The following is a 24,928-nucleotide window of genomic DNA, read 5'->3' as shown; positions in this document are numbered from 1 at the left end:
AACAAACAAACAACAACTGTGTTTTTATTCACAAACAATCAGTGGTGGAATCTATGTTAGTAAATTTACTGAAGGTCTATACAGATGTACAGTTTTGAGGTACCTTCACTTGAATTCACTTGAAATTTTTCTGCTATTTCTACTTCTTCACTACACCTTACATAGAAATATTATACTTTTTTATTGCACCACATTTATGTAATAACTTAAACTGCTTTACAAATAAGATAATTAATACAAAATATACCAACTAATAAATGATGATGTATTAGATGAAACTACCCAGCAAACTTAGAAAATAAGCTCCATGTTTAACCAGCTGCAACTTTAAAGTGATCAACACATGAAAGCATCGATAATTGTAATATAATACATGATTCTGCATAATGAGTATTTTACTTTTAGTACTCTACATATATTTTGATGATAATACTTTTTGTACAGAGTATTTGTATTTTAACATTTTTGGACTGGCTTTTCAAATCCACCGGAACTGTTGACGGTGGCTTCTGTTTCCATCGGACCTTAGACACAGACGGACCAAACAAACTAGCAGCGCTTTTTAAGTTACATCAGACATACATCACCTGAAACGAAAGCAGATGAACTCCATAACTCAGCTCAGATTTCATGGTTGAAGTTACTATCACAAGTCAGGATGAAGTTTCGAGGGAAAATCATAGACATCGCCTGTCTCAACCATTTCACCCGTAAGTCACCAGCTTCTTCTACCGGTAAACGACAAACTGACACTGCTAACCAGGGTTAGCTTCCACTAACAGTCCGCACGAAAACTCACGATTCTCTGCGATAAAATAACAACAACGTAAATCCACCCTTTACTCCTATACAGTAGCGGATCCTGATGTGGGCCGAATGGGCGTTTGCCCAGGGCGGCACTTTGTCACGACGTGTGGGGGGGCGGCAGGAGCGGCAAGTGCTGGAATTTGAAATTTACGTGACAACGCCTGAACGCAACACAGGCTCCACTGTGTGTTCAGTACTGTGCTGCGCTGCTGTGTGAGCTGCGTGTTACACACTGGCCATAACAATAACTATGTCAGGTAACAAACTGCGTCGGGGTCGTTTTCGGTCAGGTAAATGCGGCCCGAGCCGCGCTCTAGTGTGCCCTCCTGTGTGTGTGTGTGTGTGTGTGTGTGTGTGTGTGTGTGTGTGTGTGTGTGTGTGTGTTGGGGCCGAACTCCGCCGTGCGCGATACAGAGAGCAGAGGAGAATTGTAATCGTGACCATGTAGAGACAGAAATTACATGCCTTCATGTAAATAAGATAAATAACATAAGAATATTTGGTGTGTTTAATAAAAGGACAAGGAACACCCGCAAAATCTTGGGAGCACCAACGGTGTAATCGATTGTTTTCATTGCAACAAAAAGTCCACATCACACTGTATACATTACATTGTATTTGTATAGTACCCTTATCATTAAAATTTTTTTCAGTTGAAGACATTTTTAGAAAAAACACCACTGAACACCACTGTGAATGATAGAGAAACCTTAGACAATGATAACAATGATGATGATGATGAAAGCCATCACAAGGGGTGGACTTGTGAATGAGACATTTGACTTGGGGCAAAACAGTCGCACCAGAAAAATTATTTACACTTGCACCAGTGCTCCCAATTATATTTTGAGGTCGCACCGATGAAATTTGGTCGCATAGTCGAATAAGCACTGTGTTACTTTCATAAGGAGAAAAGTGCTACATCAACAGCTTTCCAGGATTAATCCATTATTTCCTGCGGCGGGGGGGACAGACTAGGTTACCTGTGAAAATGGGGGTGTTTTCAAAACACCCCCGTTGTTGACAGAAAGTTGAACTTGCCCACCCTCACGCTCAGCGTCGCGGACGGAGACCTCCTATCTGTTTCTGTAAGCTGAAACATTTTAAGTCATGTGTATGATTTATCCTTCAGTGATTTATTCACCTTATTTTTCACGGAAACACGGAGGCAAAACAGAACGCAGCCAGCTTCCGTTTTTTTGTGCGACAATTCCGGTCCAGCACTCTTGACCACTGTGTAAATGGGAATCACCTTGTTGTTTACCTTGTTGAGTTTAGCTATACATATAAATATACATATATATATATATATATATATATATATATAGATAGATAGATAGATAGATAGATGTATGTATGCATATGACATTTTTCACGTCACTATATCACTGTTTAGACTAATCTGATGTTTGTAAAGTCTATAAACACAATGACTGAACAAACATTACTATTTGTGTGTGCACATTTTGTAATTAATAACATGGTTAACGTAGATTAGCTGGGCTAACCGTTAGCTGTTAGCCGTTAGCCATTAGCGGTGTCTGTAATAACTCAATAAATGGTCCGTGAAAAAAAAACATTTTCCAGCAGATGTCTTAGTTACAACATGATTGAGCTGGAGTAGTTTCATGTCGTATCCGACAACAGGAGGCTTTTTACAGATGACGTCCTGATGTTAGCTTTGCTGCTGCTGTTAGCTGTCCCTGTCAGCTGCAGCCACTGATGCTTTCTAGACATCTTGATTTCCCAAAGCTGAATAAATACCACACACAGCAACACAAGACTGCTTTGCTAACTCAATCATGTTATAACGGCTGGATGGCTGATGCGTACATGCTAATTCAGGTACTATCAGAGCCAATCTGCGCATCACTATGGCTTAATAATCAATTCAGTCAATAAAAACAACCCGTCCTGTGTTAGCAGTGTATGTCACTGACAGAAAGAAAGAAAGAAAAAAAAAGATAGAAAAGCAGCGTACACCTCACATATTTATTTCTCACAGTTGCGCACACATTTGGCTGGCGTGTAGAAGCACTGTCTGCGTGTCTGTGTGTCAAGGGTGCGAGCCGCAGCTTCAGCTGCTCAGGTAGAGAGGCTGTGTAGCCTGTAGGGTTGGGTACTGAAACTTGGTACTTTTTGTACTTGGTACCAATTCACGTCAGTACTACCGAGTACCGATTCACTTAAAATGAATCGGTGCCAAATTTCGGTACCTGAGGTGGAGGCGGAGCAAGAGCGCATGACTCGCACCTCAGACTCAGCAACAATGGCGACATAAAAAATGTGCAGACAAAAGTTAACATGCAGCACAGTTCCTAAATGTTCTCAAACAAATGTTGTAACAGAAGTTTAGACTATGGGCCTGAACGACGCATAGTGTGTCCAAATTCACACCTGTTCTTTTCTGTGGGTTTTCTCCGTGACCATGCGTCATAGCGAGAAGCCATGCATATCACGTGAAACAGCAGAACTGTAGCTTTCCAATAAGGCCAAGCACTTGTCGGTGATCCAGTGTTTTCACAGCAAAAAAAATTATAAATTTACAATAAAATGATGTATAACAGAGCTTTCATACAGCTTTGCACACACATTACTGTTGGATGGATTACTCGCGAACGCAGCGAAATGCCACGCTTATCACATGAAAGCGCAGGAGCAGAGCTTTCCAGTGATACCACACACATCATTGTGCTGTCATCCCATCACGCTATAAATCTAGATCAATTGTCTACAAAATAAAAACCTGACGAATTTCTTTACAATCCATTATACGGATCTTGTTATCAGTCACTTCATATATTGTGGAATATCGTATCTTACCACAGGGTATGAAATTAACAAAATATTTTGGAGGCAATTTTGGCCCCCACTGTCTAAAAAATGGGGGCATTTTCAAAATGTTTGGGGGCCATCAAAAAATTGTAATTACGTTTTAACAATAAGCACATGAAAAGCAAAACCAACTAAGATAGTGTCTTCACTTTTCAGTAGAAACCACTATAAATGAAATAAATAATGGGTTACATAAAGTTATGGTTGCAAAATATCACTCAGATTTCCTATAATTCAACCAGTTTAAATGTGATGATTTAACCATTAATCTACTGATAGCAGTACTAATGTTTCACCACATTACAGTTACTTTTACTGTTAAAAAGGCCAAATTACTATAAATTCCTTAGATGCAATCCTGGAAGTAAGTTAATTTAAAATTTAACATTCATTCTACCTTAATTTTTCATTAATTTGTCATTGTGTAGACACAGATCACCCAAGAAATGGTTAATTTAAACTTATGGTACAGCAAAGCCGCCTCCCCTTCTCTGTCAGATTACTCTCACGTAATCAGTGCAATCTCGTTGATTATGCCTAGAAAATGAGTTGTAGACGTGACGGCAAATTAATTTAATGAAAATAAAATTATACTTTAATGTCAGATTGTAATACTGTTAAAAATATAAATACATACAGTTGTTTCGAAAACTTGGGGGCAATTTTGGCCCCCAGAACATGGCTTTTGGGGGCATTCTTGGATAAATTGCGGGCCAAATGGCTCGTGGCCCTTGCTAATTTCTGACACTGTCTTAGCATGTCTTAGGCTTGCGTGTGTTTCTCCCTGTCTATCCACATTTGTAGTCCGGCTTTCAAGATGCAAATATCTCCATATTGTCCAGTTGACACTCCATCAAACTTTGTATGACAAGACTAGCGCACTTCACCTTTGCGCACCCAGACAACTGTAGCCTAATTATGCATGCCTGACAGGGCCGTAGTCACCATATACATTGAGGGGGACACGTGCCCCCCCACCAATGCCCAAAATGTCCCCCCAATATATAGCTGAAACTGAAAAACAACAACAAACTTTGTTTACTGCAAACAAAGTGGCAAATATTATCTTGGAGGACATCATTGCACTTGGTTGACTATTTTTCTATGATCTTAGATGTAAATATTGCATGTTTCTTTCAGATAAAACACATTTTTGACTTGTGAATGAGTCAATGGAATTTCTTGCAATAATGAAAAAATACTGGCAATTATGTCCACCTGGTACAAACCACATGTTTTGGACAGCTGTGAAGTGACAGAATGTCCCAGCATCATGGTTCTTATATTGCCAGATTTCAGAGAGTCTCCCCTCTTCATATATGGCAGAATATGTCATTTTCCAACTTGCTGTGGTGAGATACATGTAAAAATGTAAGAATTTAGTAACACGGATTTGTTTTTTTCATTGATATAAAAATTAATATAAAATACAGGCACATAGAAGGACATGAAATGATGGCAAATCTGGTTAGCCCACATTGTCCTGAAAAAAAAAACAAGGTATAGCATGTGTATGTAGCCTTTATGACTGTGATATGAACTTAAAAGTAAAGGCAGTAAAAATACCCCAAAAAGGCCTATGGCCCATAGGGTTAAAAAGAACCGAAATAAGGTACCGTTTGGTACCGGTACCGAATTCCAGATACGGGTACCGGTACCGGTACCGTATTGGTTCAATTATGAACGGTACCCAACCCTAGTAGCCCAGTGTGTTTTTTCGCTGATTCGGTTCTGCAGGTTCTCTGCTGGTACACTGGAGACGGGGATCAAGCAGTTTGTCTCACTCGGGATAGATTGTACTTTTTTGGTTCATAGTTTTTGATTGACGTGCGATTTATTCGCGTTTAGAGGGAATTATTTTTACCGGCAATTACCGGATAACGGAAATTGGGCACAGTTATCTGTATAAAATACACAGACTGTTGGGAAGAGGAGAAGCTAAATATGATCATTGGCAATAATTCATAATTATTAATATTAATTATGGATTATTAAAATATTTGATTAATTAATTAATAATTAATTAATTATTGCATAAAGGGAAGCACTCAGAAGTGTGGTCACGCAGGCGGTATTGAGATGCAGTAACCCGTCTGTGTTACGCAGAGACGCGCTCGGCTCAGCTGGTGAGCGGCGTGAATCTGGACATTGAACCAACACAGCCGAAGTACTGATCGATCCCGCGTGCGGGGCAACACAGTAGCGGTCTGACGAGGTGGGATCACTATGTATTACAAGCAGACACAAACGGGCAGAAGAATAACAGACAGCAGCAACACAGGCAATATTTTTACAAGATCAAAGCAGCCAAAATCGGACGTGGCGGTCCGTATCAACAAGCCCTTACAAAACTTAAAAAGAAAACACACACTAACTACTATCTGCCCAGAGCTAAAGCCTCTTACTGTTGCAGAAGGTGGAGTGATGTGTCGGTCGTTCCTCGTGCGTCCTTTGTTGCGGCAGAGGTGAAGTGGTTAGCGGCTGCCCCAGATTTTTTTTTTCCCACGACTAATCGATTATGTGCGACTTTAGTCGACCAAGATTTTCTTTGGTTGACTACAGCCCTACTTGGTGTATTGGTGCATAACAAAGAATATAAAATATATAAAAAATATAGAGTAATTAGAAGCATACATATTAAAAGGAAATACTATATACAATTAAATATAAAATCTGAATGCAAATAATAATAGAATATAAAAAATATGTACACTGTAAACATGAATAGAGTTGTGTGCAAATAACAGTTAATAATAATAATAACTGATTTCTTTTACTCTTTTACTGGTGGTTCAATATGTATGTAATATTTTTGTTGTATGTTTTTATTCTGTGAAGCACTTTGTGCTGCAATGTATGAAAAGTGCTATACAAATAAAGTTTGATTGATTGATTGAACAGTTGTGCAAAGTACAGATGTGCAAAATCAACAGGATGCAGAGTGTGACAGGTGAATGACCAAGATGATGAAGAGATGTCTGACTGTGTGTTACAGGGAGGGTGGGGGGCAGAGTAGCTGAGGGTCTCTGGTCAGCTGCAGATGGATTCAAATAAACACTCTAGAGAAAGGATCAGCACTCAGTTAATAACCCCCTAAGCCCTATGATAAGCTATTATGGCAAGGCTTAACTATACAGACCAGTGAGCGGCGATAACTAACATGTCTTTGGGGTCATCAGGTGGGAACCTCCTTTCACCAATGTTTCATCTAGTTGGTCCCATGACACCTACAGGAGGCCAGACACTGATCTCTGACTGAAAAAAAACTGTTTTTGTGGTGTGAGGTTTTGGTCCTGATTAGTGTTGTCACAATACCAAAATCTTTGTTTCGGTACCAATACCAATATGAATTTCGATACTTTTCGATACTCTTTCCTTTTCCTAAGGAAAAGTCCTTTTGGCTACAAACCTTTGGAACAATAAATAGTAGGGGTGTAACGGTACCAAAAAATCATGGTTCGGTAAGTACCTCGGTATGGACGTCACGGTTTGGTTGCTCAAATGTTTCACCAAGTTGGTGTTGTCTCGTGTTGTCTTCCTTTGCGAGGCAGACTTTCTCTTGTCTTTTTTCACGTACGCCAGCTGCGAATGTTGATACAGGTGTTGTCATACACACCACTTGCGCAATATGTGCTCCAATAGGAACAAGGAAGGCGTTTGTGTGCATAAATTAATTAAATGAATGAATTGAATCAATTTAAAAAGTACTGGTATTTTCCAAATGCAGTATAGTACCGTTTGAATTACTCTAGTACCACGGTACTATTTTAGTACCAGTATACCATGCAACACTAGTCCTGATGGACCGCAGCCTCCTGCCAGAGGGGAGAGTCCAGGGTGGGAGGGATCAGCCACAATCTTTCCTGCACACCTCAGAGTCATGGAGGTGTGCAGGTCCTGGAGGGAGGGCAGATTGCAGCCAGTCACCTTCTCGGCGGAGCGAATGATACGCTGCAGTCTGCTTTTGTCTTTGGCAGTGGCAGCAGTGTACCAGATGGTGATGGAGGAGGTGAGGATGGACTCAATGATGGCAGAGTAGAAGTGCACCATCATTGTCTTTGGCAGGTTGAACTTCTTCAGCTGCCGCGGGAAGTACATCCTCTGATGTACTTTCGTTATAAGGGAGCTGATGTTCAGCTCCCACTTCAGGTCCTGGGTAATGGTGGTCCCCAGGAAGCCGAATGACTCCACAGTGTCAACTGGGGAATCACATTGTTCAGCCTTTACCAGGTCACCAGCTGGTCAATCTCCCACCTGTAGGCGGACTAATCCCCGTCAGAGATGAGTCCAATAAGGGTGGTGTCGTCCGCGAACTTCAGGAGCTTGACGGACTGATGACTGGAGGTGCAGCTGTTGGTGTACAGAGAGAAAAGCAGAGGAGAAAGAACACAGCCTTAGGAGGATCCAGTGTTGATAGTCCGGGTGTCAGAAACATGTCTCCCCAGCTTCAACTGCTGCCAAACGCTGCAAGTGTGTGTTCCACCAATCAGCGTTCTTCAGCGCACAGCCCCGCCCCTCAAGAATTCCGGGTAATCTGAAAAGTCCTACCCCCCTACTGGTACTTTTTTCAGGGAAGGTTTGGGGTTGAGGGAAGTGGAGTGGAAAAGGGGCTTATGTAACTGTTCAGATCAATGTGTCGTTACACCCCTGGTATTAAAATTTGATTTGTATTTGACTTTTCTGTAGATATTCTTTATCTGCACGCAGTCTGTAATAACGATACAGAACAAATCAGAGACACTGTCTCTGTTTATGGTTCAAAGCAGCCTGGATTTAAATAAAATGTGTTTTTACAGGCTGAAGTTATGTTTGCTGTGGTTAATAACTTCTCTCTTCCTCGTCGTTACCAGGAGTCATCACTACCATCTCAAAGCTGACCAAGATGTGTGTCTTGAGACTGACTCCAGACAACCTGTTCTTCATTCTGTCTGGTAAAGTGGCCAACGGAGGTGTCAGCATGTGGTGTGAACTGTCACAGGTAAGAGTTCCAGTTGTCCAGTTGGGCTCCATGTTTGCCAACAGGATGGAGACGGATTAGGCAGGAGCTTGAAAAAAAAGAAAGATGAATTGTGAGGGAGACACCTGATTAGGTCTTTAAATGTAACTTTGTCTGTGTTTTTATGCTTCTGTGCCGGCAATAGCTGTGGCCGGAGGCATTATGTTTTCGGGTCGTCTGTCTTTCCGTTTCATTCTCGTGAGCGCAGTATCTCAAGAACAACTTGAGGGGATTTCTTCAAATTTGGCACAAACTTCTACTTTGACTCACTGATGAAGAGATCAGATTTTGGTGGTCAAAGGTCAAGGTCACTTTGACCTTGTGTCCGTCTCATTCTCATGAATGCAATGATATCTCAAACGTCCACTTGAACTCAACAATGAACTGATTTCAATTTGGTGCTCAAAGGTCACTGTGACCTTGCGTCCGTCTCAATTTGTGAATGCAATATCTCAAGAAGGCCTTGAGTAAAATTCTTCAAATTTGGCAGAAACGTGTACCTGGAGTCAAGGATGAATTGTTCAGAATTTGGTGATCAAAGGTCAAGGTCACTTCGACCTTGCGTCCCTCTCATTCTCATGAATGCAATGTCTCAAGAAGACCTTGAAGAAATCTCTTCAAAGTTGGTGCAAACTTCCACTTTGACTTAATGATGAAGAGATTTTGGTGGCCAAAGGTCAAGGTCAGTGTCACCTTGCATAGGTTTCATTCTTGTGAATGTGATATCTCTCTCTCTTTTTTTTTTTTTCAATTTTGGCATAAACATCCACTTGGACTCAGATTTTGGTGGTCAAAGGTCACTGTGACCTTGTGTATGTGTCATTTTTGTGAACGCGACATCTCAACAAGGCCTTGAGGAAAATTCCTCAAATTTGACAAAGACATCTACCTGGAGTCAAGGATAAATTTATTAGGAATTGGTGATCAAAGGTCAGGGTCACTGTGGCCTTATCTGTCTCATTCTCCTCAACGTGATAACTGAAGAATGTGTTGAGGGAATTTCTTTAAATTTGGCACAAACTTCCTCTTGGACTCAACGATGAAGAGATTAGATCTTGATGTTCAGGTCAAGGTCACTGTGTCCCTGCATCTGTCTCACTTGTGAAAAGGATATCTCAAGAACAGCTTTAGGGAATTTCTTCAAATTTGGCACAAACATCCACTCTGAGTCAAGGATAAACTGATGAGAATTTGGTGATCCAAGGTCAGAGGTCAGTGTGACTTCACAACACGTTTTGGGCCGTAACTCAAGAATTAATTTACTACTTACGACAAAATATCACACAAATGTCTAATAGGATAAAATTATGAGGTGATGAAATTTTATATTGAAAATGTCAAAGGTCAACTTCACTGACATCTTCATGTTTTATGATTTGGGCTAAGTGAGCCTTTACTCTTCCAGCCGATCCTGTCAGTGTGTCCTTGCTCCCTGTAGGCCAACTTTTTTGATGAGTACCAGATGGAGGGCGTGTCCTCAGAAGACAATGAGATCTGTCTGGAGGTGACTCCAGAGAACCTGTCCAGAGCCCTGAAGACGGTCCAGTGCGCCAAGGCCGTCAAAGTTAAACTGACCAAGAAGCACTGCCCCTGCCTTACCATCGCCGCCGAGCTGGTGAGACTGTAAACATGAAAACTCAGCAGTATCATGCAGTAGTATGCACACCACCACACTAAGTAATGTACTAGGGCAAATCAAAGAAAGTTGTGTTCTGCTAAAAAAAAAATTTTTGGGAGGGGGGGTTCTTGATCAGAATCGTCTAAGGACAGAGGGCGCCAGATGCTGCACTGATTGTAAAGAGGCAAATTTTTGATATTATGAATTTTAACTGTAAATGTTTTGTACAAAATTAAAATTAAATTATTGACACTGAAATAAAAAAACTAAACAGAGAGGCACTCACACGGACAGCTAACTATTCTCTTCCTGTTTTCAACAGTTGTCATCACTAGAACAACCATAGACACATTCAGCTGAAAGTCACCAGTTAACAGATTCACTCGTTAATCAATAACTCTGGTCTGGTTACAGTACTTTTCCACACACATACATACCATAGACTGTGATACATACACATATACCAAACGCCACCAGACTGCGTCACATACAGTGGTGGAAAAATGTTTTTGGACACCCCATGCATTTGTGAAATATTGCATTAAGAATCACTCTTAGGTCTTCAAGTGCAATTTCTTTTAGTACAGTCACAGCCAAAATACTAAATAAATCCTAAAAAAAGCCATTAAAAACTTAAAATTGATTGGTTCCATAAAAATACATAAGAAATTTTGAGTATTGGGTCATTTTGGTACCAGTGATGAAGGTCATTCTTTTTATTAAAAGACACAATTTTTGTTGCCAAGCTTCGTGTCTACATAAAGCCAGCACATTTGAAAGTTCTTCAGACACAAAAATGGCTAAAACAAGGAACCTAACGCAGGAAACACGCCTGAAGATAAAGATTCTCAGCCAGGAAGAGTACAGCTGCCGCCAGGTAGCCAGGAAGTGCAGATGCAGTCCTTCAGCAGTTGGATACACTCTGCAGAAATACAGACGAACCAACAGCTTGGAAGACAAACCAAGATCTGGGCGTCCAAGGGTTTCTTCAGCAAGAAATGACCGCATCCTGATCCGCATGTGCAGGCAAAACCGCCGAATGACATCACAGGAGCTTCAGCAGCAGTGGTCAAACCAAACTGGTGTCCAGTGTTCCACCCACACTGTACGTGGCCGACTTTTAGATCATGGCTTAAGGTCCTACAAGGCTATCAAGAAGCCCCTGATCAATGAGAGACAGAGGTTAGCCCGGCGTCGTTGGGCCCAGGCACACGAGAACTGGACAGCCAGGAATTGGAAGAAGATTTTGTGGTCAGATGAGTCCAGCTTCCAGCTTTATCTTCCTCCTACTAATGTGAGGGTACGCAGAAGGCCAGGCGAAGCATTATCTCCAGCATGTACAGTACCTACTGTCAAGCATGGTGGAGGCAGTATCATGGTTTGGGGATGCATGAGTGCTGCTGGTGTTGGTCATCTCACTGTCTGTGATGGAACATTGAACTCTACCAAGTATTGTACCATTCTCGAACCCACATGCTCCCTTCTGCGCGTGCACTGTTCCGTCGAGGTAAAAACTGGATGTTTCAACAAGATAATGCCCCTTGCCACACATCCAAGGCCAGTAGAACTTGGCTGCAGGAGCACAGTATCCAGGTCTTAGAGTGGCCAGCTCAATCCCCGGACATGAGCCCCATTGAAAATCTGTGGTGGATTATCAAAAGGTCTGTTTCAAAGCACAAACCAAAGAATTTAGAAGAATTAAAAGCAGTAATTCAAAAAGAATGGGACAAGATTATCCCTCAACAGTGTGAAAGGCTCGTGGGGAACATGCCAGCCAGGATTAGAGCTCTACTACGTGCCAATGGCAGGACTACTGAATATTAATTTGATGATGTGATGGTTTATTTATTTTTTGTTCAGTTTTGAACACATTCTCTGTTATTTGTTGACTTTGATACCGACAATGTTGAGAACTGACATATTGAAACTGTCAAGAATTTAGTTTTGTTGGTTTTTCTTGTAAGCAATAAACAAAAAAATATAATTTGTATTTGTTTGTATCTGTCTAATGCAGCCACACCTTTTGAAACACAAAAAAGATTTTTCCACAAATATTTCATGATAATATTTGAGATTGTGTAAAATTTTAAGGGTGTCCGAAAACTTTTTTCCACCACTGTACATGCATAACCAGTCTTAAAGGGGAAGACTGGCCAGTAACATTAGCCTTGGCAAGTGAGAGCCTTGCTCGAGGAGTTGTAGCATGACATGTTTGAGGTAATTTGCATGACTTGACATTACACATTCTGCATGCACACATCACAGTGTTGATGCTGAAACAATATATGTAGTGAAGAGTGAGGCTCCAGAGGAGCTTTGTCATGACTAACCGAGTGATATCCTGTCCAGCCCACCCTGTCCAGCATCAGTCGAGTCGTCACTCATGATGTCCCGGTTGACATCATCCCCCGGAGACTCTGGCACGAGTTCAAAGAACCAAGCATGCCAGACTTCGATGTAAGTAGCATTTCTATACAGAGCAGCACACATCTAACCAAACACTAGAGACATTATCGGTTTTTATAGGACAGTTCCTCTTAAATTAGTCTTTCATTACAAGTCACGTGACGGCATCTTCGACATGTTCTATGATGTTATGTATGTTCTTGCAGGTCAGTATCTACCTGCCTCCTCTGAAGACAATTAAGAACGTTGTGGACAGAATGAAGAACCTCTCCAACTTCCTGGTAGCATCATATTACTTCAAACTTCACTCAGGTTAAGGTTTGGCAATTTAGGGTGTTCTCAAACCTGAAAAAACTGATCCATGCAAATTTAAAACAAGGAAAAGTATTAACATTTTCTTAAATATGGAGTTTAGAGGCCTTAATTAAACCTAAAATCACGTCATGGTTTGGAAATGGAAAGCACCACAACTTGTCACGAGACCAAGTGAATGGAGATTACTTTATTCTTTGGTTTTTTTTTTTATAAGATTACCTGCATCTTATTTAAAGCCCCATTCAGACAGGTTTTTTTTCTGTGGAGGTGGGCTGTTTTTAATATTCCTTCTGCTGGTCAGTGATTTTACCCCACTGACATATGTATATCAACTACTCACCCCATGTTATCTTGAATTCATGAAGGAAACTTTTTTTTCTCGCGTGCCTTCATGGTGACCGTGGAATCGAAAAACAAAGAGAATTCTTGATGACTTGGGGCTCTAGTTTCCTGGCCCAGCGCAGGTGGCGCAGGGTGGCGAACCCCGCGCAGAGCTAGTTTCGAGCAGCACAACCCGGTAGTTTTGGCAGACCGAGGTGCGCTGAAATGGGTGTGGCAGCGCAGCAGGGGGAGGTGTCGACAGATCCAGCTTGGCGCAGTGACAGTTTCGTGCCAAAAGGCTTCGCCGAAGGTGCGCTAAAAGCTTGCCATCTGAAACCAGGTCTACTGTCAGCGCAGGGGGAGCGCAGCCGGTGTAAGCCAAAGTTTGGCTGACCGGCGGATAGTGTGCACACGTCACCAAAACCTCACAGGCAGGTTTCCAGAATGTCAGGCACATTAACGATGCAATAAATAGCCACAAAACCACTATTCAATGCAACTATCTGCAATCAGCACATAAATGTATCTCTATATCGACTGTCTTGGCACATCTGATGTCAGATCAAAGGGGATTGGCACCGTTTGGCACGTTTGGCATGCGTAATGGAAACCCAACCTGATTTGATTAACACAGCTGCAAACTAATGAGTTCACACCCCTCTCAGCCAACCACAAACAGCCACAGCATCAGATAGGGAGTATATATTCAGCATCTGTCATCTTAGAAAAGTCAAAAAAAAAGAAGTAGACTGTGAGAGAGAAAGAGAGAGCGCGCGCGCACGAGAGAAACGCAACATTGATTTACAATTGTGGTGACCTCCTCCCCAGGCTACCTTTGCATCATCAGTCCGTGGAGGTCTGCTCGCAGTTGCATATATTCGGACACTGCGAGCTTGGACCTCCCAGACCAAAACATCAGTTTCCTCCTGGGAGAAGTTTGGCCGTCTGACGCTGCTGCTCTCTTCTGCCATGGCGAATTGAGTAAACTCTCATTACACCTTCGCGCGGCGCATTTAAGGGCGAGGAGAGGGGCTCATTTGACTGGTGTGATGTGTGTAAAACCCACTCCACGCCTTCTCTCCTCCCTCTTTCCGTCTTGCGCCGGTAGGAGGGACGGAGGTGGGAAAGAGGAGTAGCTGTGCCAGGGCGCACGGTGTGCCAAACTTGCAAAATCCGCCTGGCCACACCCAGTTGGCAAAGCGCAGGTGCGCTGCGCCCCCGCCTCGCCCGGTCTGCGAAACTAGAGCCCTCGGAGTCATAGGCGACTGTATTTAACCACAGCAAAACTGTATCAGAACATCTGTTCACAAACTCTCACACAACTTGAACAGTATAATCCAAGTCTCATTCATCCAGTCATGCTCAGTACTTCACAAACAGACAGACCTTTTCAATGGGTAACTGAACTGAAAGTGAAATTATCTATGCTCTCTTCAAAGCCAGACTTCAAACTTCAAACTAACTCTTTAAAATGCCAAAGTCACACAATGTTTGATTGAGGCAGCAGTAGACCAGCAGCTCATGTGTTCAGCAATGTAAAATTGTTATTTTTATCAATGGAGTCTGGCTTTTGACGAGAGCAAAGATAAGTTTCACTTTCTGTTCACTTTCCTGTCAGAAATGTTTGTCTGTTTGGGAAACACTGAGCATTGAGCTGGATAAATGAGACTTGGATTATACTGCATGAGTTGTGTGAGAGTTTGTGAACACATGCTGTTTAAAGCAGAGCCTTGTGACTTCAATTCATCAAGAATTTTCTCTGTTGCTGGATTTATCGTTCACCGTGGAGGCATGCAAGAAAAACAAAGTTTTCTTCACAAATTCAATTTAACACGGGGTAAGTTGTTGATTTACAAATAATCATTTATGGGTTGAAGTAATTCTTTAAATCCCAACTGGACTAACGTCAGTTTATTTTGAAGTGAGTCTTTAAAGTTTTTTTTTCTTTAGAAGAGCTGCTTTTTTCCCGCTGTGTTTTAGCAGCTCACTCTAATATTAACTTGGTGAGAATAATGTTGTTATTACAGAAATGATGGATAAAACTGTAATACACCAATTTATTGAATTGGAATCATCTTTTGAGTTTGTCAAAACATTGATTAAAATGTTCTCATAACTGACATGCTGAGTGTAACCTAATTAAAAAGTTTCAGTTGGTTGAATGTTAATTAAAGTTTGTGTGCATCTATCAGGTAATGGAGGCCAACCTGAATGGAGAGATGAACCTGAAGATCGAGACTGATCTGGTCTCTGTCACCACTCACTTCAAAGACCTTGGAAACCCTCCATGGGGTAAAACAATGTTACTGTCACCTGTGTCTTTTTCTCTTTGTTTGTTAGTTTTTGCCATGTGGCAATGTCAGTCTGTCAGTCCAACCCTTAGGTCCAGTTTGAGAATGAGAGCAAATTTACTGCAGACATTTACTGTATGTTCCCCAGAGGAAGAATCCCACAGACTTTGGTGATCCTCTGACTTTTCCTTTAGCACCACCATAAAGTTAACATCCCAGTTTTAAGTGAAATGTCATGGTGCATTTTCTGTTGGATGGATGTGATAAAAATGTAGCTTTGATGTGCATGTTCCCCTCAGGATTAATTATACAGAGTCCCCATGGTGAAATTAGAGAAACTGTTTTCCAGGCCTGGAAATGGTTTGCAATTAACAAAATGTTTTGGAAAAGTTTTGAATATACACTTTTGGCTATTGCTTAAAATATGTTCATTAAAATCCCAAAACTCGTCTAACATAATGCAAAATATGTTCCTTGTATTACTAATTTAAAATTTGGTTGTTGCATTCCCCGATCAGGCTCAGGGGATGAGGGAAGTAACACTGAAAAAAAGGGGAAAATGTAAGCAGAAATGTGGTGCACAAACAAAAGTTATGATTTATTTACAAAAACAGAGAAAAGTGCACGTAATAATCCTCCAAAGAGTTCACAAAAAACACTTTGTTTAAAAAAAAAAGAGAGAGAGAAAGATACGAAATTACTGTTTACTGATTAACTGATTGAATAAGATCACAGTTGAACAAAAGTTCACCACCGTCCCTGCAGAGGAGAGTTAAGTTCACAGACTCTGGTGCACTGCAGCTGAGTGTTTTCAATCTGCAATCCAACACAAAGCACCTTAGCTGCCACACTGGCTCTGACTATTCACTTCTTCAGGTTTTTAACTACCATGTCCTTGATGAGTGATCAACCACAGGTGTGTTTAACCACTCTCTGCATGGTGAGCAAGAGAGGGCAGCACAAGGCGGCACAAAAAAAAAGCAAAACACAGCAAGAAAAATGGTGAACTCCAGTTTCAGCTGGAACACTAGTGTTTCGCTGTGAGACAGTTGAAATGTCACTAGTGTCTCATGATACTCATAAACCAGACCAGCATCGTGTCATCACCGTGACTGCATACTCTTTTGGGAGAAAGAAACGTGCCGTCACATTAGGAGAGAAACAGGAAAGCTGCTGTGTAGCAGGTTAAACAAGACTTTCACACTGAGATTTGAGTCACATAATATTCACTGTCAGTGTGGTAAATCTCTAAATGATGCTGGTGACAATTACTACAGATGGAGAGCTAATGTTAAATTATAATGTAATAAAATAATTAAGGTCAAGGAAAATTTGGTTTTGAAAAGCCACCACCCTCACACCACCCTCAGATTGACATGAAACTTGAAAATAATGGTCTGGTGAAGGAGTTCTATGGAAGCTTACAAAATACAAAAGATCCGCCCAGTATACGTATTGTCCACCATATTGAATTTTGTGAAAAACACCTTTTGATATCTCCTCCTAAGGCGTAGGTCCAATTTGTACCAACCATTCTATGAATCAGCATGGAATGAAGGTTTGTAAAAGTTAAAATGGACCTGCATTTTTATAGTGGCTTTCTAGCCAACCGACTACTCAGAGCGCTTTTTACACTTTGAGTCACATTCACCCATTTACACACACATTCATACTGGTGGCCAAGGCACCATACAAGGTGCCACCTGCTACTCAGTTTTAACACACTCACACACCGATGGAACAGCCACTGGGCTCAAGGATACTTTGACATGCAGACTGGAGGAGCCGGGGATCGAACTGCTGATCTTTCGATCGGTGGACGCTCTACCACTGAGCCACAGCCGCAGTTATCAAAGACTTTTTGATATGTCATTGCATTTTGATGTTATTGACCAATGAACTTTAGAGGGGGCGTGGCTCAGCACATACATGGCTTTTACTCCTTAACCGTTGAGTCAATTGTCACAAAACTTGTAGGAAATGTTGACAAATGTATCATACCAGGAAAGTTTGATTCAAATCAACTAATAATGTCACCAAAATATTTGACAATATACTTCAAATTAGCACAATGATTTGCGATTATTTTCAGAATTTTATAACCAACGCTTTAACTGTTATTGATATCTCATTGCTTTTTGAAGATATTCACCAATGAACTTTAAAGGGGGCATGGCTCAGCAAATGACTCCCCAACGTTTGGACCAATCATCACAAACCTTGCAAGCAATGTCTTAAGAGGTTCAAGGCGCATATCCTGAAAGTTTCATTCAAATTGACCAATTGACACATATCAAACTAAAAATCAGAAATTGATTGTCTAATCATGACAAAACTTGCAGGGTATGTTAAATAATAATGAAACATGTGCATTATTCTGAAATTGGTCAATAGGGGGCGCCACAAGTTTAAAATAAGTGTAATGGCCTTTCACAAAATTTGGCTATAAATCAATGAGGGTTTTTTCAAACATCACCAAACTTGGTGGACTTTTTTAATTAAACCATTAAAGATTGTCCCTAAAATGTTTCTGCAGTTGACCAGTAGGTAGCGACAGTGCTGCCAAAGAAGAGTGTGGACCAATAAAGATTTGGACATTAATGAATGAGCATCTGTCTGATTGTCAGACTGTTGGTAATCTTTAATGCAGGTATCCTGAACTGTCAAAGTTTTTTAATCTACTTAGCTCTAAAGATTTACATTTCCATGCTGGCTTGAACCCAGGCATTGACACTTGCGGCTATATTTATGATTGTTTTGCAAATTTACCGTGCAAGTTGGTCTGGTTTATTGGCATATGCAACTAGTTGGTGGTAGCATTGTCTAATGAGCAAGTGAAGTTAGCAAGCGCTAGCAATTTGCTTATCTGCAAATGCCTGGGAAGTGCAAGTTTAATAATGTATGGCTGTATTGCTATATTGGCCTAACCATTTTAAACTTGTTTTGGAAATGGGGTAAAATATTATGGAATTTAAAAAAATAAAATAAAATAGTGGGTTAGTCGTATAGCCAGAGGGTGGGTTGTGTAGCGGCTCCAGCTGCAGTTATACCTTTTGGCTGTTGTTGGTCTGAACACAGCTTTGTGTGATGATGATATAATCCCCTCCCCTTTGTTGCAAGATCAGCAGGTTAAACATAAAAATAGCTGATAGAGGAGCTCACTTTGGGTCAGATTTTGGTTCAGGCCCCAGCCCCTTCACCATGTCTCTTCCTCCTCCCTGTCTCGTTTTGTCTCCCACTCATCTCCCTTCATCCCTCCAGGTGATGACGCCTCCCAAGACGGTGGTCCGTCTCAGAGCAGGGACCCAGAGGCCATGGCCCAGGCCAGAGTGGACATCAGGAAGCTGCAGCAGTTCCTCATGGGACAGCAGGTCAACCCCAGCAAGGCCATGTGCAGTAAGTCAACCCATAGCCGAAAAGAGTGAAATGCAGTCGAACATCTTTATCTTGTCATGCTTCTCAGTGACTGCCGTTACAGTGGAGAACATTTGTGTGCACATGATGTTATTATTATTTTTTTTTTTTTTTAAATCCAGTATCATTTTATGAGCATTTTCGCTGGGAGCAGCCATGCCCAGAGCCCTTGGGTCTCATTCATGAAATGTGAGCAGATCGAATTTGTGTGTAAACAGTTGATGTATCTTCAGCGTTCATCAATATGTGAGTCACTATGATCTTTTTGTAGGTACTAACAAAATCTATACCTGCTTCTGACTGCTCGTAGTGCTTATCTTAATAAGATATTGCACATAGATATTGTCATTATTAGAAATTGCATATTGTGACCATAAGAGCACAGTACAAATTCAAATTGTAGACACCTTTGAAACACGCAAGTTAAACATGAAAAAAGATTAGTAATTTAATACGTTTAATTGAAGTAGTTGGCAATTAGCTGATTTAAGCTTCAGATTAGGGTTCTTAAAAACGTGAATGAGTTATTTAAATCGACTTAATACCAAACTGGAAAATGCTATTCTCTGAATAAAAGAAATAACAAACCAATGCGCTCCTCCTCTCCTCCTCTGCCCTCTCTATGCACCACAGCCCCAGACTGCATGTCATTTTTGTTTAAATTAATTATCAGGATGTGACATGGTTGACGTAAACATTATTTCATTGAGTTTTGGTTTAAAAAGACTTGTGGACGTGGGAAAGCAATTTGACATCTGTCTCCGCTCACACTGGGCAGCTTGTGAACCCGAATCTGCTAGAGAGTTGGAGGGAGATGGTATGATTTTACACCAGACTATCTTGTTGTTAAACTTAACTGTGGGTTATTGCCTAAATTAGACTGGCTGTATGAAGATGTTTTAATAGTGGCTTAATTTCACAAAAGAGAGAAAGAATGCCAAGGCTTAGGGCAGACACTATTGTTACCGGGCTGTCCATGATGGCAGATGAGGGAGACATGATGCTGCAGGGTGCTTGATTTGTGTGCTGCCGCCACAAGGGAAGCTGAAGAGGAAGGAGCAGGGGCTTGACTCAAATGCAGTTGTAGGGCAAACAACACACTTATAATTAAGAAGTGATGCCATGGGCCAAATTTAAAAACTAAAATAGGAAATCATTAAAAAGAATTAGAGAAAACAGAGGGCAAGAGGGCAGGTGCTTGAGCACCACCTGGGGGTCTATCTGTGCACATGCCATCACCGTACCTTCTAAGTTTGCTGTTAAAGCCCAACTTGCAGGTTGGAGACCATGGTGAATAAATGTGTAGGGAAGTGATGCAGAAACTCGATTAAAACAAAAACCAAAAACATATACACACTACAGTGACTTTTGGGGTCGTTTTTGTGAGAAAATTTTGCTTCCGCATCTAAAAACCCACTAACCGGAAGTGACGTAGCGCAAGGGAGTCTGGCCAAGTTCGACTGAGTGTAACATTAATAAACATGGATCCCAGTACTAGTTTTGAGACTGATGAGGTTGAAAATGTACGTTCATATGCATATGACGGCCCACAGGCTTATAATTATGAGCCTGTTAGGCGTCCGAGAGACCAGGAACAGATCAGGGTTAGGAGAAATAACGGCCACAGGAGAGAAATAGAGCTGTGGTGTGAGGAGAACCAGTGGAGAACTGGGCAGGTGTCTTGGTGAGCGACCAGCGTTAGCTAATGACAGCTAACAATGTCTAACGCTGTGTTCACATCACAACATTAAGTTTGCCATCAGGTATTAGGTTATAACAAAGCTACCAATAGTTCTGCCAGTATTAGATAACTAATGCTACTTACCCATAACAGAAACTAATGCGCAAATATCAGCTTGCATCAGTCGTATCTTGCTATGCGTGTTATAACTCTGCATTACGGTGTATTGACGTCTGCAGGGAAGAGAGGGAGAGAGAGAGAGATACGAAGATTTCCTGATAATTTTTTGTATGATAGGTGCTTGTGTGGGAACTGCCAGCCCATGTCCTCAGCTGTGTAGAGTATGTGCTGCAGGGAGGTGGATGCCTTCTGGGCTCTGGTGGAGAATCTGACCCCCAGACCAGACATAACATGCCTCACACTGCCCATCAACCCTCACGCCGCCCGCTCCCGTCTCAAACTCAGAGGCCTCCCTCTCCGTGGAGACCGCCCGCCCGCACATAACCCCGGGCTCCACCAGGAACATAATCCTCCTGTCCAAAATGAGCGCTGCACACAACCACATTTTTGGGCACAGATGAAGGTGTGAAATCACGCCTCTTCACCTGCACAAAATGCACCCAGGCACGAAAACTAACTCCACTCCTTTTTCTGTCTGGAAAATGGTGGACTCGATGTCCTGACAGACTCAAGTTTGTGCAACCTGCACAAACACAGTAATTCAGCATAATCACAAACGGAGAAATGCACTGTTAACAGCCGAAATATTACTAACTCACAAGTTTACTACTGCTCAGACTCAGTACCACCTACTACTGCGCATTCGACAGAGGCAGGGTCAAGGACGCAGAGTCCCTCTCGTGACGTAGTATCAGGTGATGTTGGAAAAAAAAGCGTTTTTAGAAGAGGAGCTAAAAAGAGCCACTTTTTCCTCTGAATTTGTGCCCTTATGTCATGTAAACCATAATAAAATTCTGAATTAACTTCTCATATGGTAATTTTCATTTAAGGTTATGTCTATATTTTTTAAAAAAAATTAACCTGCAGGTTGCACTTTAACTGCTTCAGTGGAGGCATGTTGCTTTCTCCCCTGACAGAGAGGTCTCACCGATGATTCACTTCACCTAAAATAACTTTTCAATCTCCATGTCAGAACAGCTTTTTTCTCTCTCTCTCTGTCTTTGTTTGCTTCATGTTTGCAGGACGACAGGATGCACCTATCCATACTAATTATCACCTCCTTATATGGTGGTCACTGGGTATTCATGGGCAGGGATGTATGCTAATTGCTGACAAGCGGGAGCACTTTGTCAGTTTACTATTGATATTGATACTACTTACTGGCATTCATGAACATACACACGTAACTACAATGAAATCCCAGTTTCTTGTGGGGTTCATGTACCCGGTGAAGGTTTTTAGTAACGTTTTTTATGTGCAAAACTACTCACAGATTTACTAACATTTCATGAATGAGACCCAGTATGGTTTCTGATTTTCAAATTGTCATGAATGTAATATCTCAAGAAATCCTTGATAATTTTTTTTTCAATTTTGGCACAGACGTCCAGTTTGAGTCAAGAACTGATTAGACTTTGGTTGTCGAAGGTCAAGGTCACTTTGACCTTTGGTCTGTCTAATTATCTTGAACATGACACCTTAACCTTGCCTTAAGGGATTTTTTTCAAATTTGGCAAAATCATCCACTTGAGCTAAAGAATGAACTGACTAGATATTAATGGTTGAAGGTCAAAGGTCACTGTGACCTCACAAAACATGTTTTTCCCATAATTCAAGAATTCATACACCAATTATGACAAAATTTCACACACATGTCTAATAGAATATAATGATGTAGTGATGACATATCCAAATTTCAAAGGTCAACTTCACTGTGACATCATAATATTCTGCAAAAACACTTTTCTTTTCTTTTCAACATCATATCTACAGAACAGAAGGGGAGACATTTGGTCAGTTACTGAATTGGTGACAATCTTGAAACTGTGCTGATTGTATAGATCTTCTGTGCTGTAATTTTAATTAGTGTCATGTTTCCTTTGAAAAATAATATGAAAATGAAAATGTCTATTTCTCATCAAATGTCATTATTGTGGTTTTACATTAGAAGCAAACTGAAAAGTGGCAGTTTTAAAAAGTGAATGCACCTCTAGCTGATCAATTTGTTTATTTACCTAAAAAAAGATATGACAATATGTTCCATCACTGGTTAAATCGTATTTCCATTCATCTTCTCCCCTCAGATATCGTCCATGAGAGGGTCGTCCACCTGATTCTGCTGCATGAAGACGTGTCACTGCAGTATTTTATTCCTGCTGTGGCGTAAACACTCTGCAGACTGCATGTTAATCCTGCTCACTGAGAGTTTGGGGAAATGAAAAATGGGCTCAGAACCTGTGTCAGGTTTTCCCCCCACATTGCAAAGGATTCTCTTCCTTGTGGAACCCAAGAGACAAAACTCACACTCTCTGGGAATCTGTCCTACATTTTGATGAGACTGAGGTTTCTGTCCTCACAGTGGACCTCTGGAAGACACTGAACTTCTGTAGTTGTTCGCACATGCTGGTGAATCCACATTTATCAAGTAGGATTCTGACTGTTGAGATTAAAGAGAAAACAAAAGTTAAGTAACTGTTAATGTTTGTGTTTTGTATTAAAAGTTTTGTGGTATTTCATTTGATTATTTCTTTTGGTTTCACTTACACACATCATGGGTGTCGATGTTGATTGTATAATTTGTTGAGAACAAAATGATGTAACAGCGGTCCTCATGCTATCCTTATGAAGTCTGTTTATGACAGTTAAGTCAGAAACATGCACACAAATAGCCTGCTGCAGGTCATTTTGTAGGGCTCTGACAGTGCTCCTCCTGTTCCTCCTCACACAAAGGAGCAGATACTGTTCCTGCTGCTGGGTTGATGCCCTTCAATGGCCCTGTCCAGCTCTCCTCATGTAACAGCCAGTCTACTGTTATATCCTCAATCCATATGGATATACCATCCTGGAGGAGCTGCACTACCTGTGCAACCTGATTGGGCTGCAGGTACCACCATATGCTACCAGTAGTGACAAGGACACTAGCGGAACACAAACCTAGAGAAGAATCAGTCAGGAAGGATGAGGAGAGAGCAACTGTCTGTGGCCACCACATGTAAAACTATTGCCTTTTTGTTGGTTGTCCTGGTATTTGCCTCTCCATTGAACATGTCACTTTCATTTGCACCCAAGCAGGTGAAACTGATTCACAATTACCTGTGCTTCCTTAATGGACAGATTGATATCTCTGAGGTTTAACTGACTTGGTGTTATACTGTGATGATTAAGTGGTCCCTTAATTTTTTGAGCAGTGAATATGGATAGGAATGAAACAGAGCGACTGTCCAAGAGTGCACTTAGACACAATCCCATTTATGAATAAAAATGCCTGGAAAGAAAACAAATTACGTAATCAGTGGGTGAAAACAACTTTAAAAATATGGTCAAATGTGAGAAGTAAGTTAAGTCTCCCCATGTCCATATCTAGAGCAATGAAGATTGCATATAAAACTGATTTTTTTGGTAACACTTCCTATGAAAACCACATCTATAATGCATTATGAGGGCATTCATAGTGAATTGTAATGCATTTATGGTGCTTTATGGCTATACTCATGAAAACACACAATGCTTACTGATGTACTATATCAACAGTCGTAAAACACTACATATGTGACTTATAATGAATTAAACAATTATACAACTCAACAATCAACTGTGTCAAGGACTCATAGAATGTTACAATCATCCATGCAGTATCAAGCACAGGTTAAACCTGGAGTCTACGATTTCTAACATATGTCATAATCATCTTCAATATGATGGTGTTTATGACTGAAAAGTACTCCCTATGTGTTACAAACAGCAAAAGGAACCAAAAAATCCACCCTCCCTGGCAGTTACAGGCTTGCTAAGAATCTAACCAATCCAAGTATCGCTGGCCAGGTGGGCGTATCGCCTCGGTCAAGTTTGCCCATCCCCTTGCTTCCGTCTCCTCCCTGTTCTCCCGCAGCGTCCTCCCTTCCAACCTCGTGCTACGCCCCTCAACACTCAAACAAGTGGCGTGGCTTCCCTCAACTGCGCAACACAGAGAAAACTTAAGCCAGTGCAGCCATGGAAGGAACAAACACACCTCCCCCGCCTCTGCTTGCCCAAACAACCAAGAAAGGAAGGAAAGGAAAGTTGAG

General features: G+C 41.3%; 1 protein-coding gene across 1 annotated transcript; it reads left to right on the top strand.

Annotated features, from left to right (window-relative positions):
* Positions 1–511: 511 nt before the first annotated feature.
* Positions 512–23,380, top strand: hus1 (HUS1 checkpoint clamp component). Its single transcript, XM_049565833.1, has 8 exons — positions 512–710; positions 8,493–8,620; positions 10,077–10,253; positions 12,606–12,713; positions 12,869–12,943; positions 15,491–15,590; positions 18,851–18,985; positions 22,949–23,380. Exons 1-8 carry the CDS (start codon positions 659–661, stop codon positions 23,029–23,031), a joined length of 858 nt encoding a protein of 285 aa, XP_049421790.1. The 5' UTR covers positions 512–658; the 3' UTR covers positions 23,032–23,380.
* Positions 23,381–24,928: the final 1,548 nt, after the last annotated feature.

The sequence above is a fragment of the Epinephelus fuscoguttatus genome, linkage group LG21, assembly GCF_011397635.1.
Source record: "Epinephelus fuscoguttatus linkage group LG21, E.fuscoguttatus.final_Chr_v1".
Taxonomy (NCBI): domain Eukaryota; kingdom Metazoa; phylum Chordata; class Actinopteri; order Perciformes; family Serranidae; genus Epinephelus; species Epinephelus fuscoguttatus.
The sequence above is the reverse complement of the archived record's forward strand: the minus strand, read 5'-3'. Positions and strand labels throughout refer to the sequence as shown.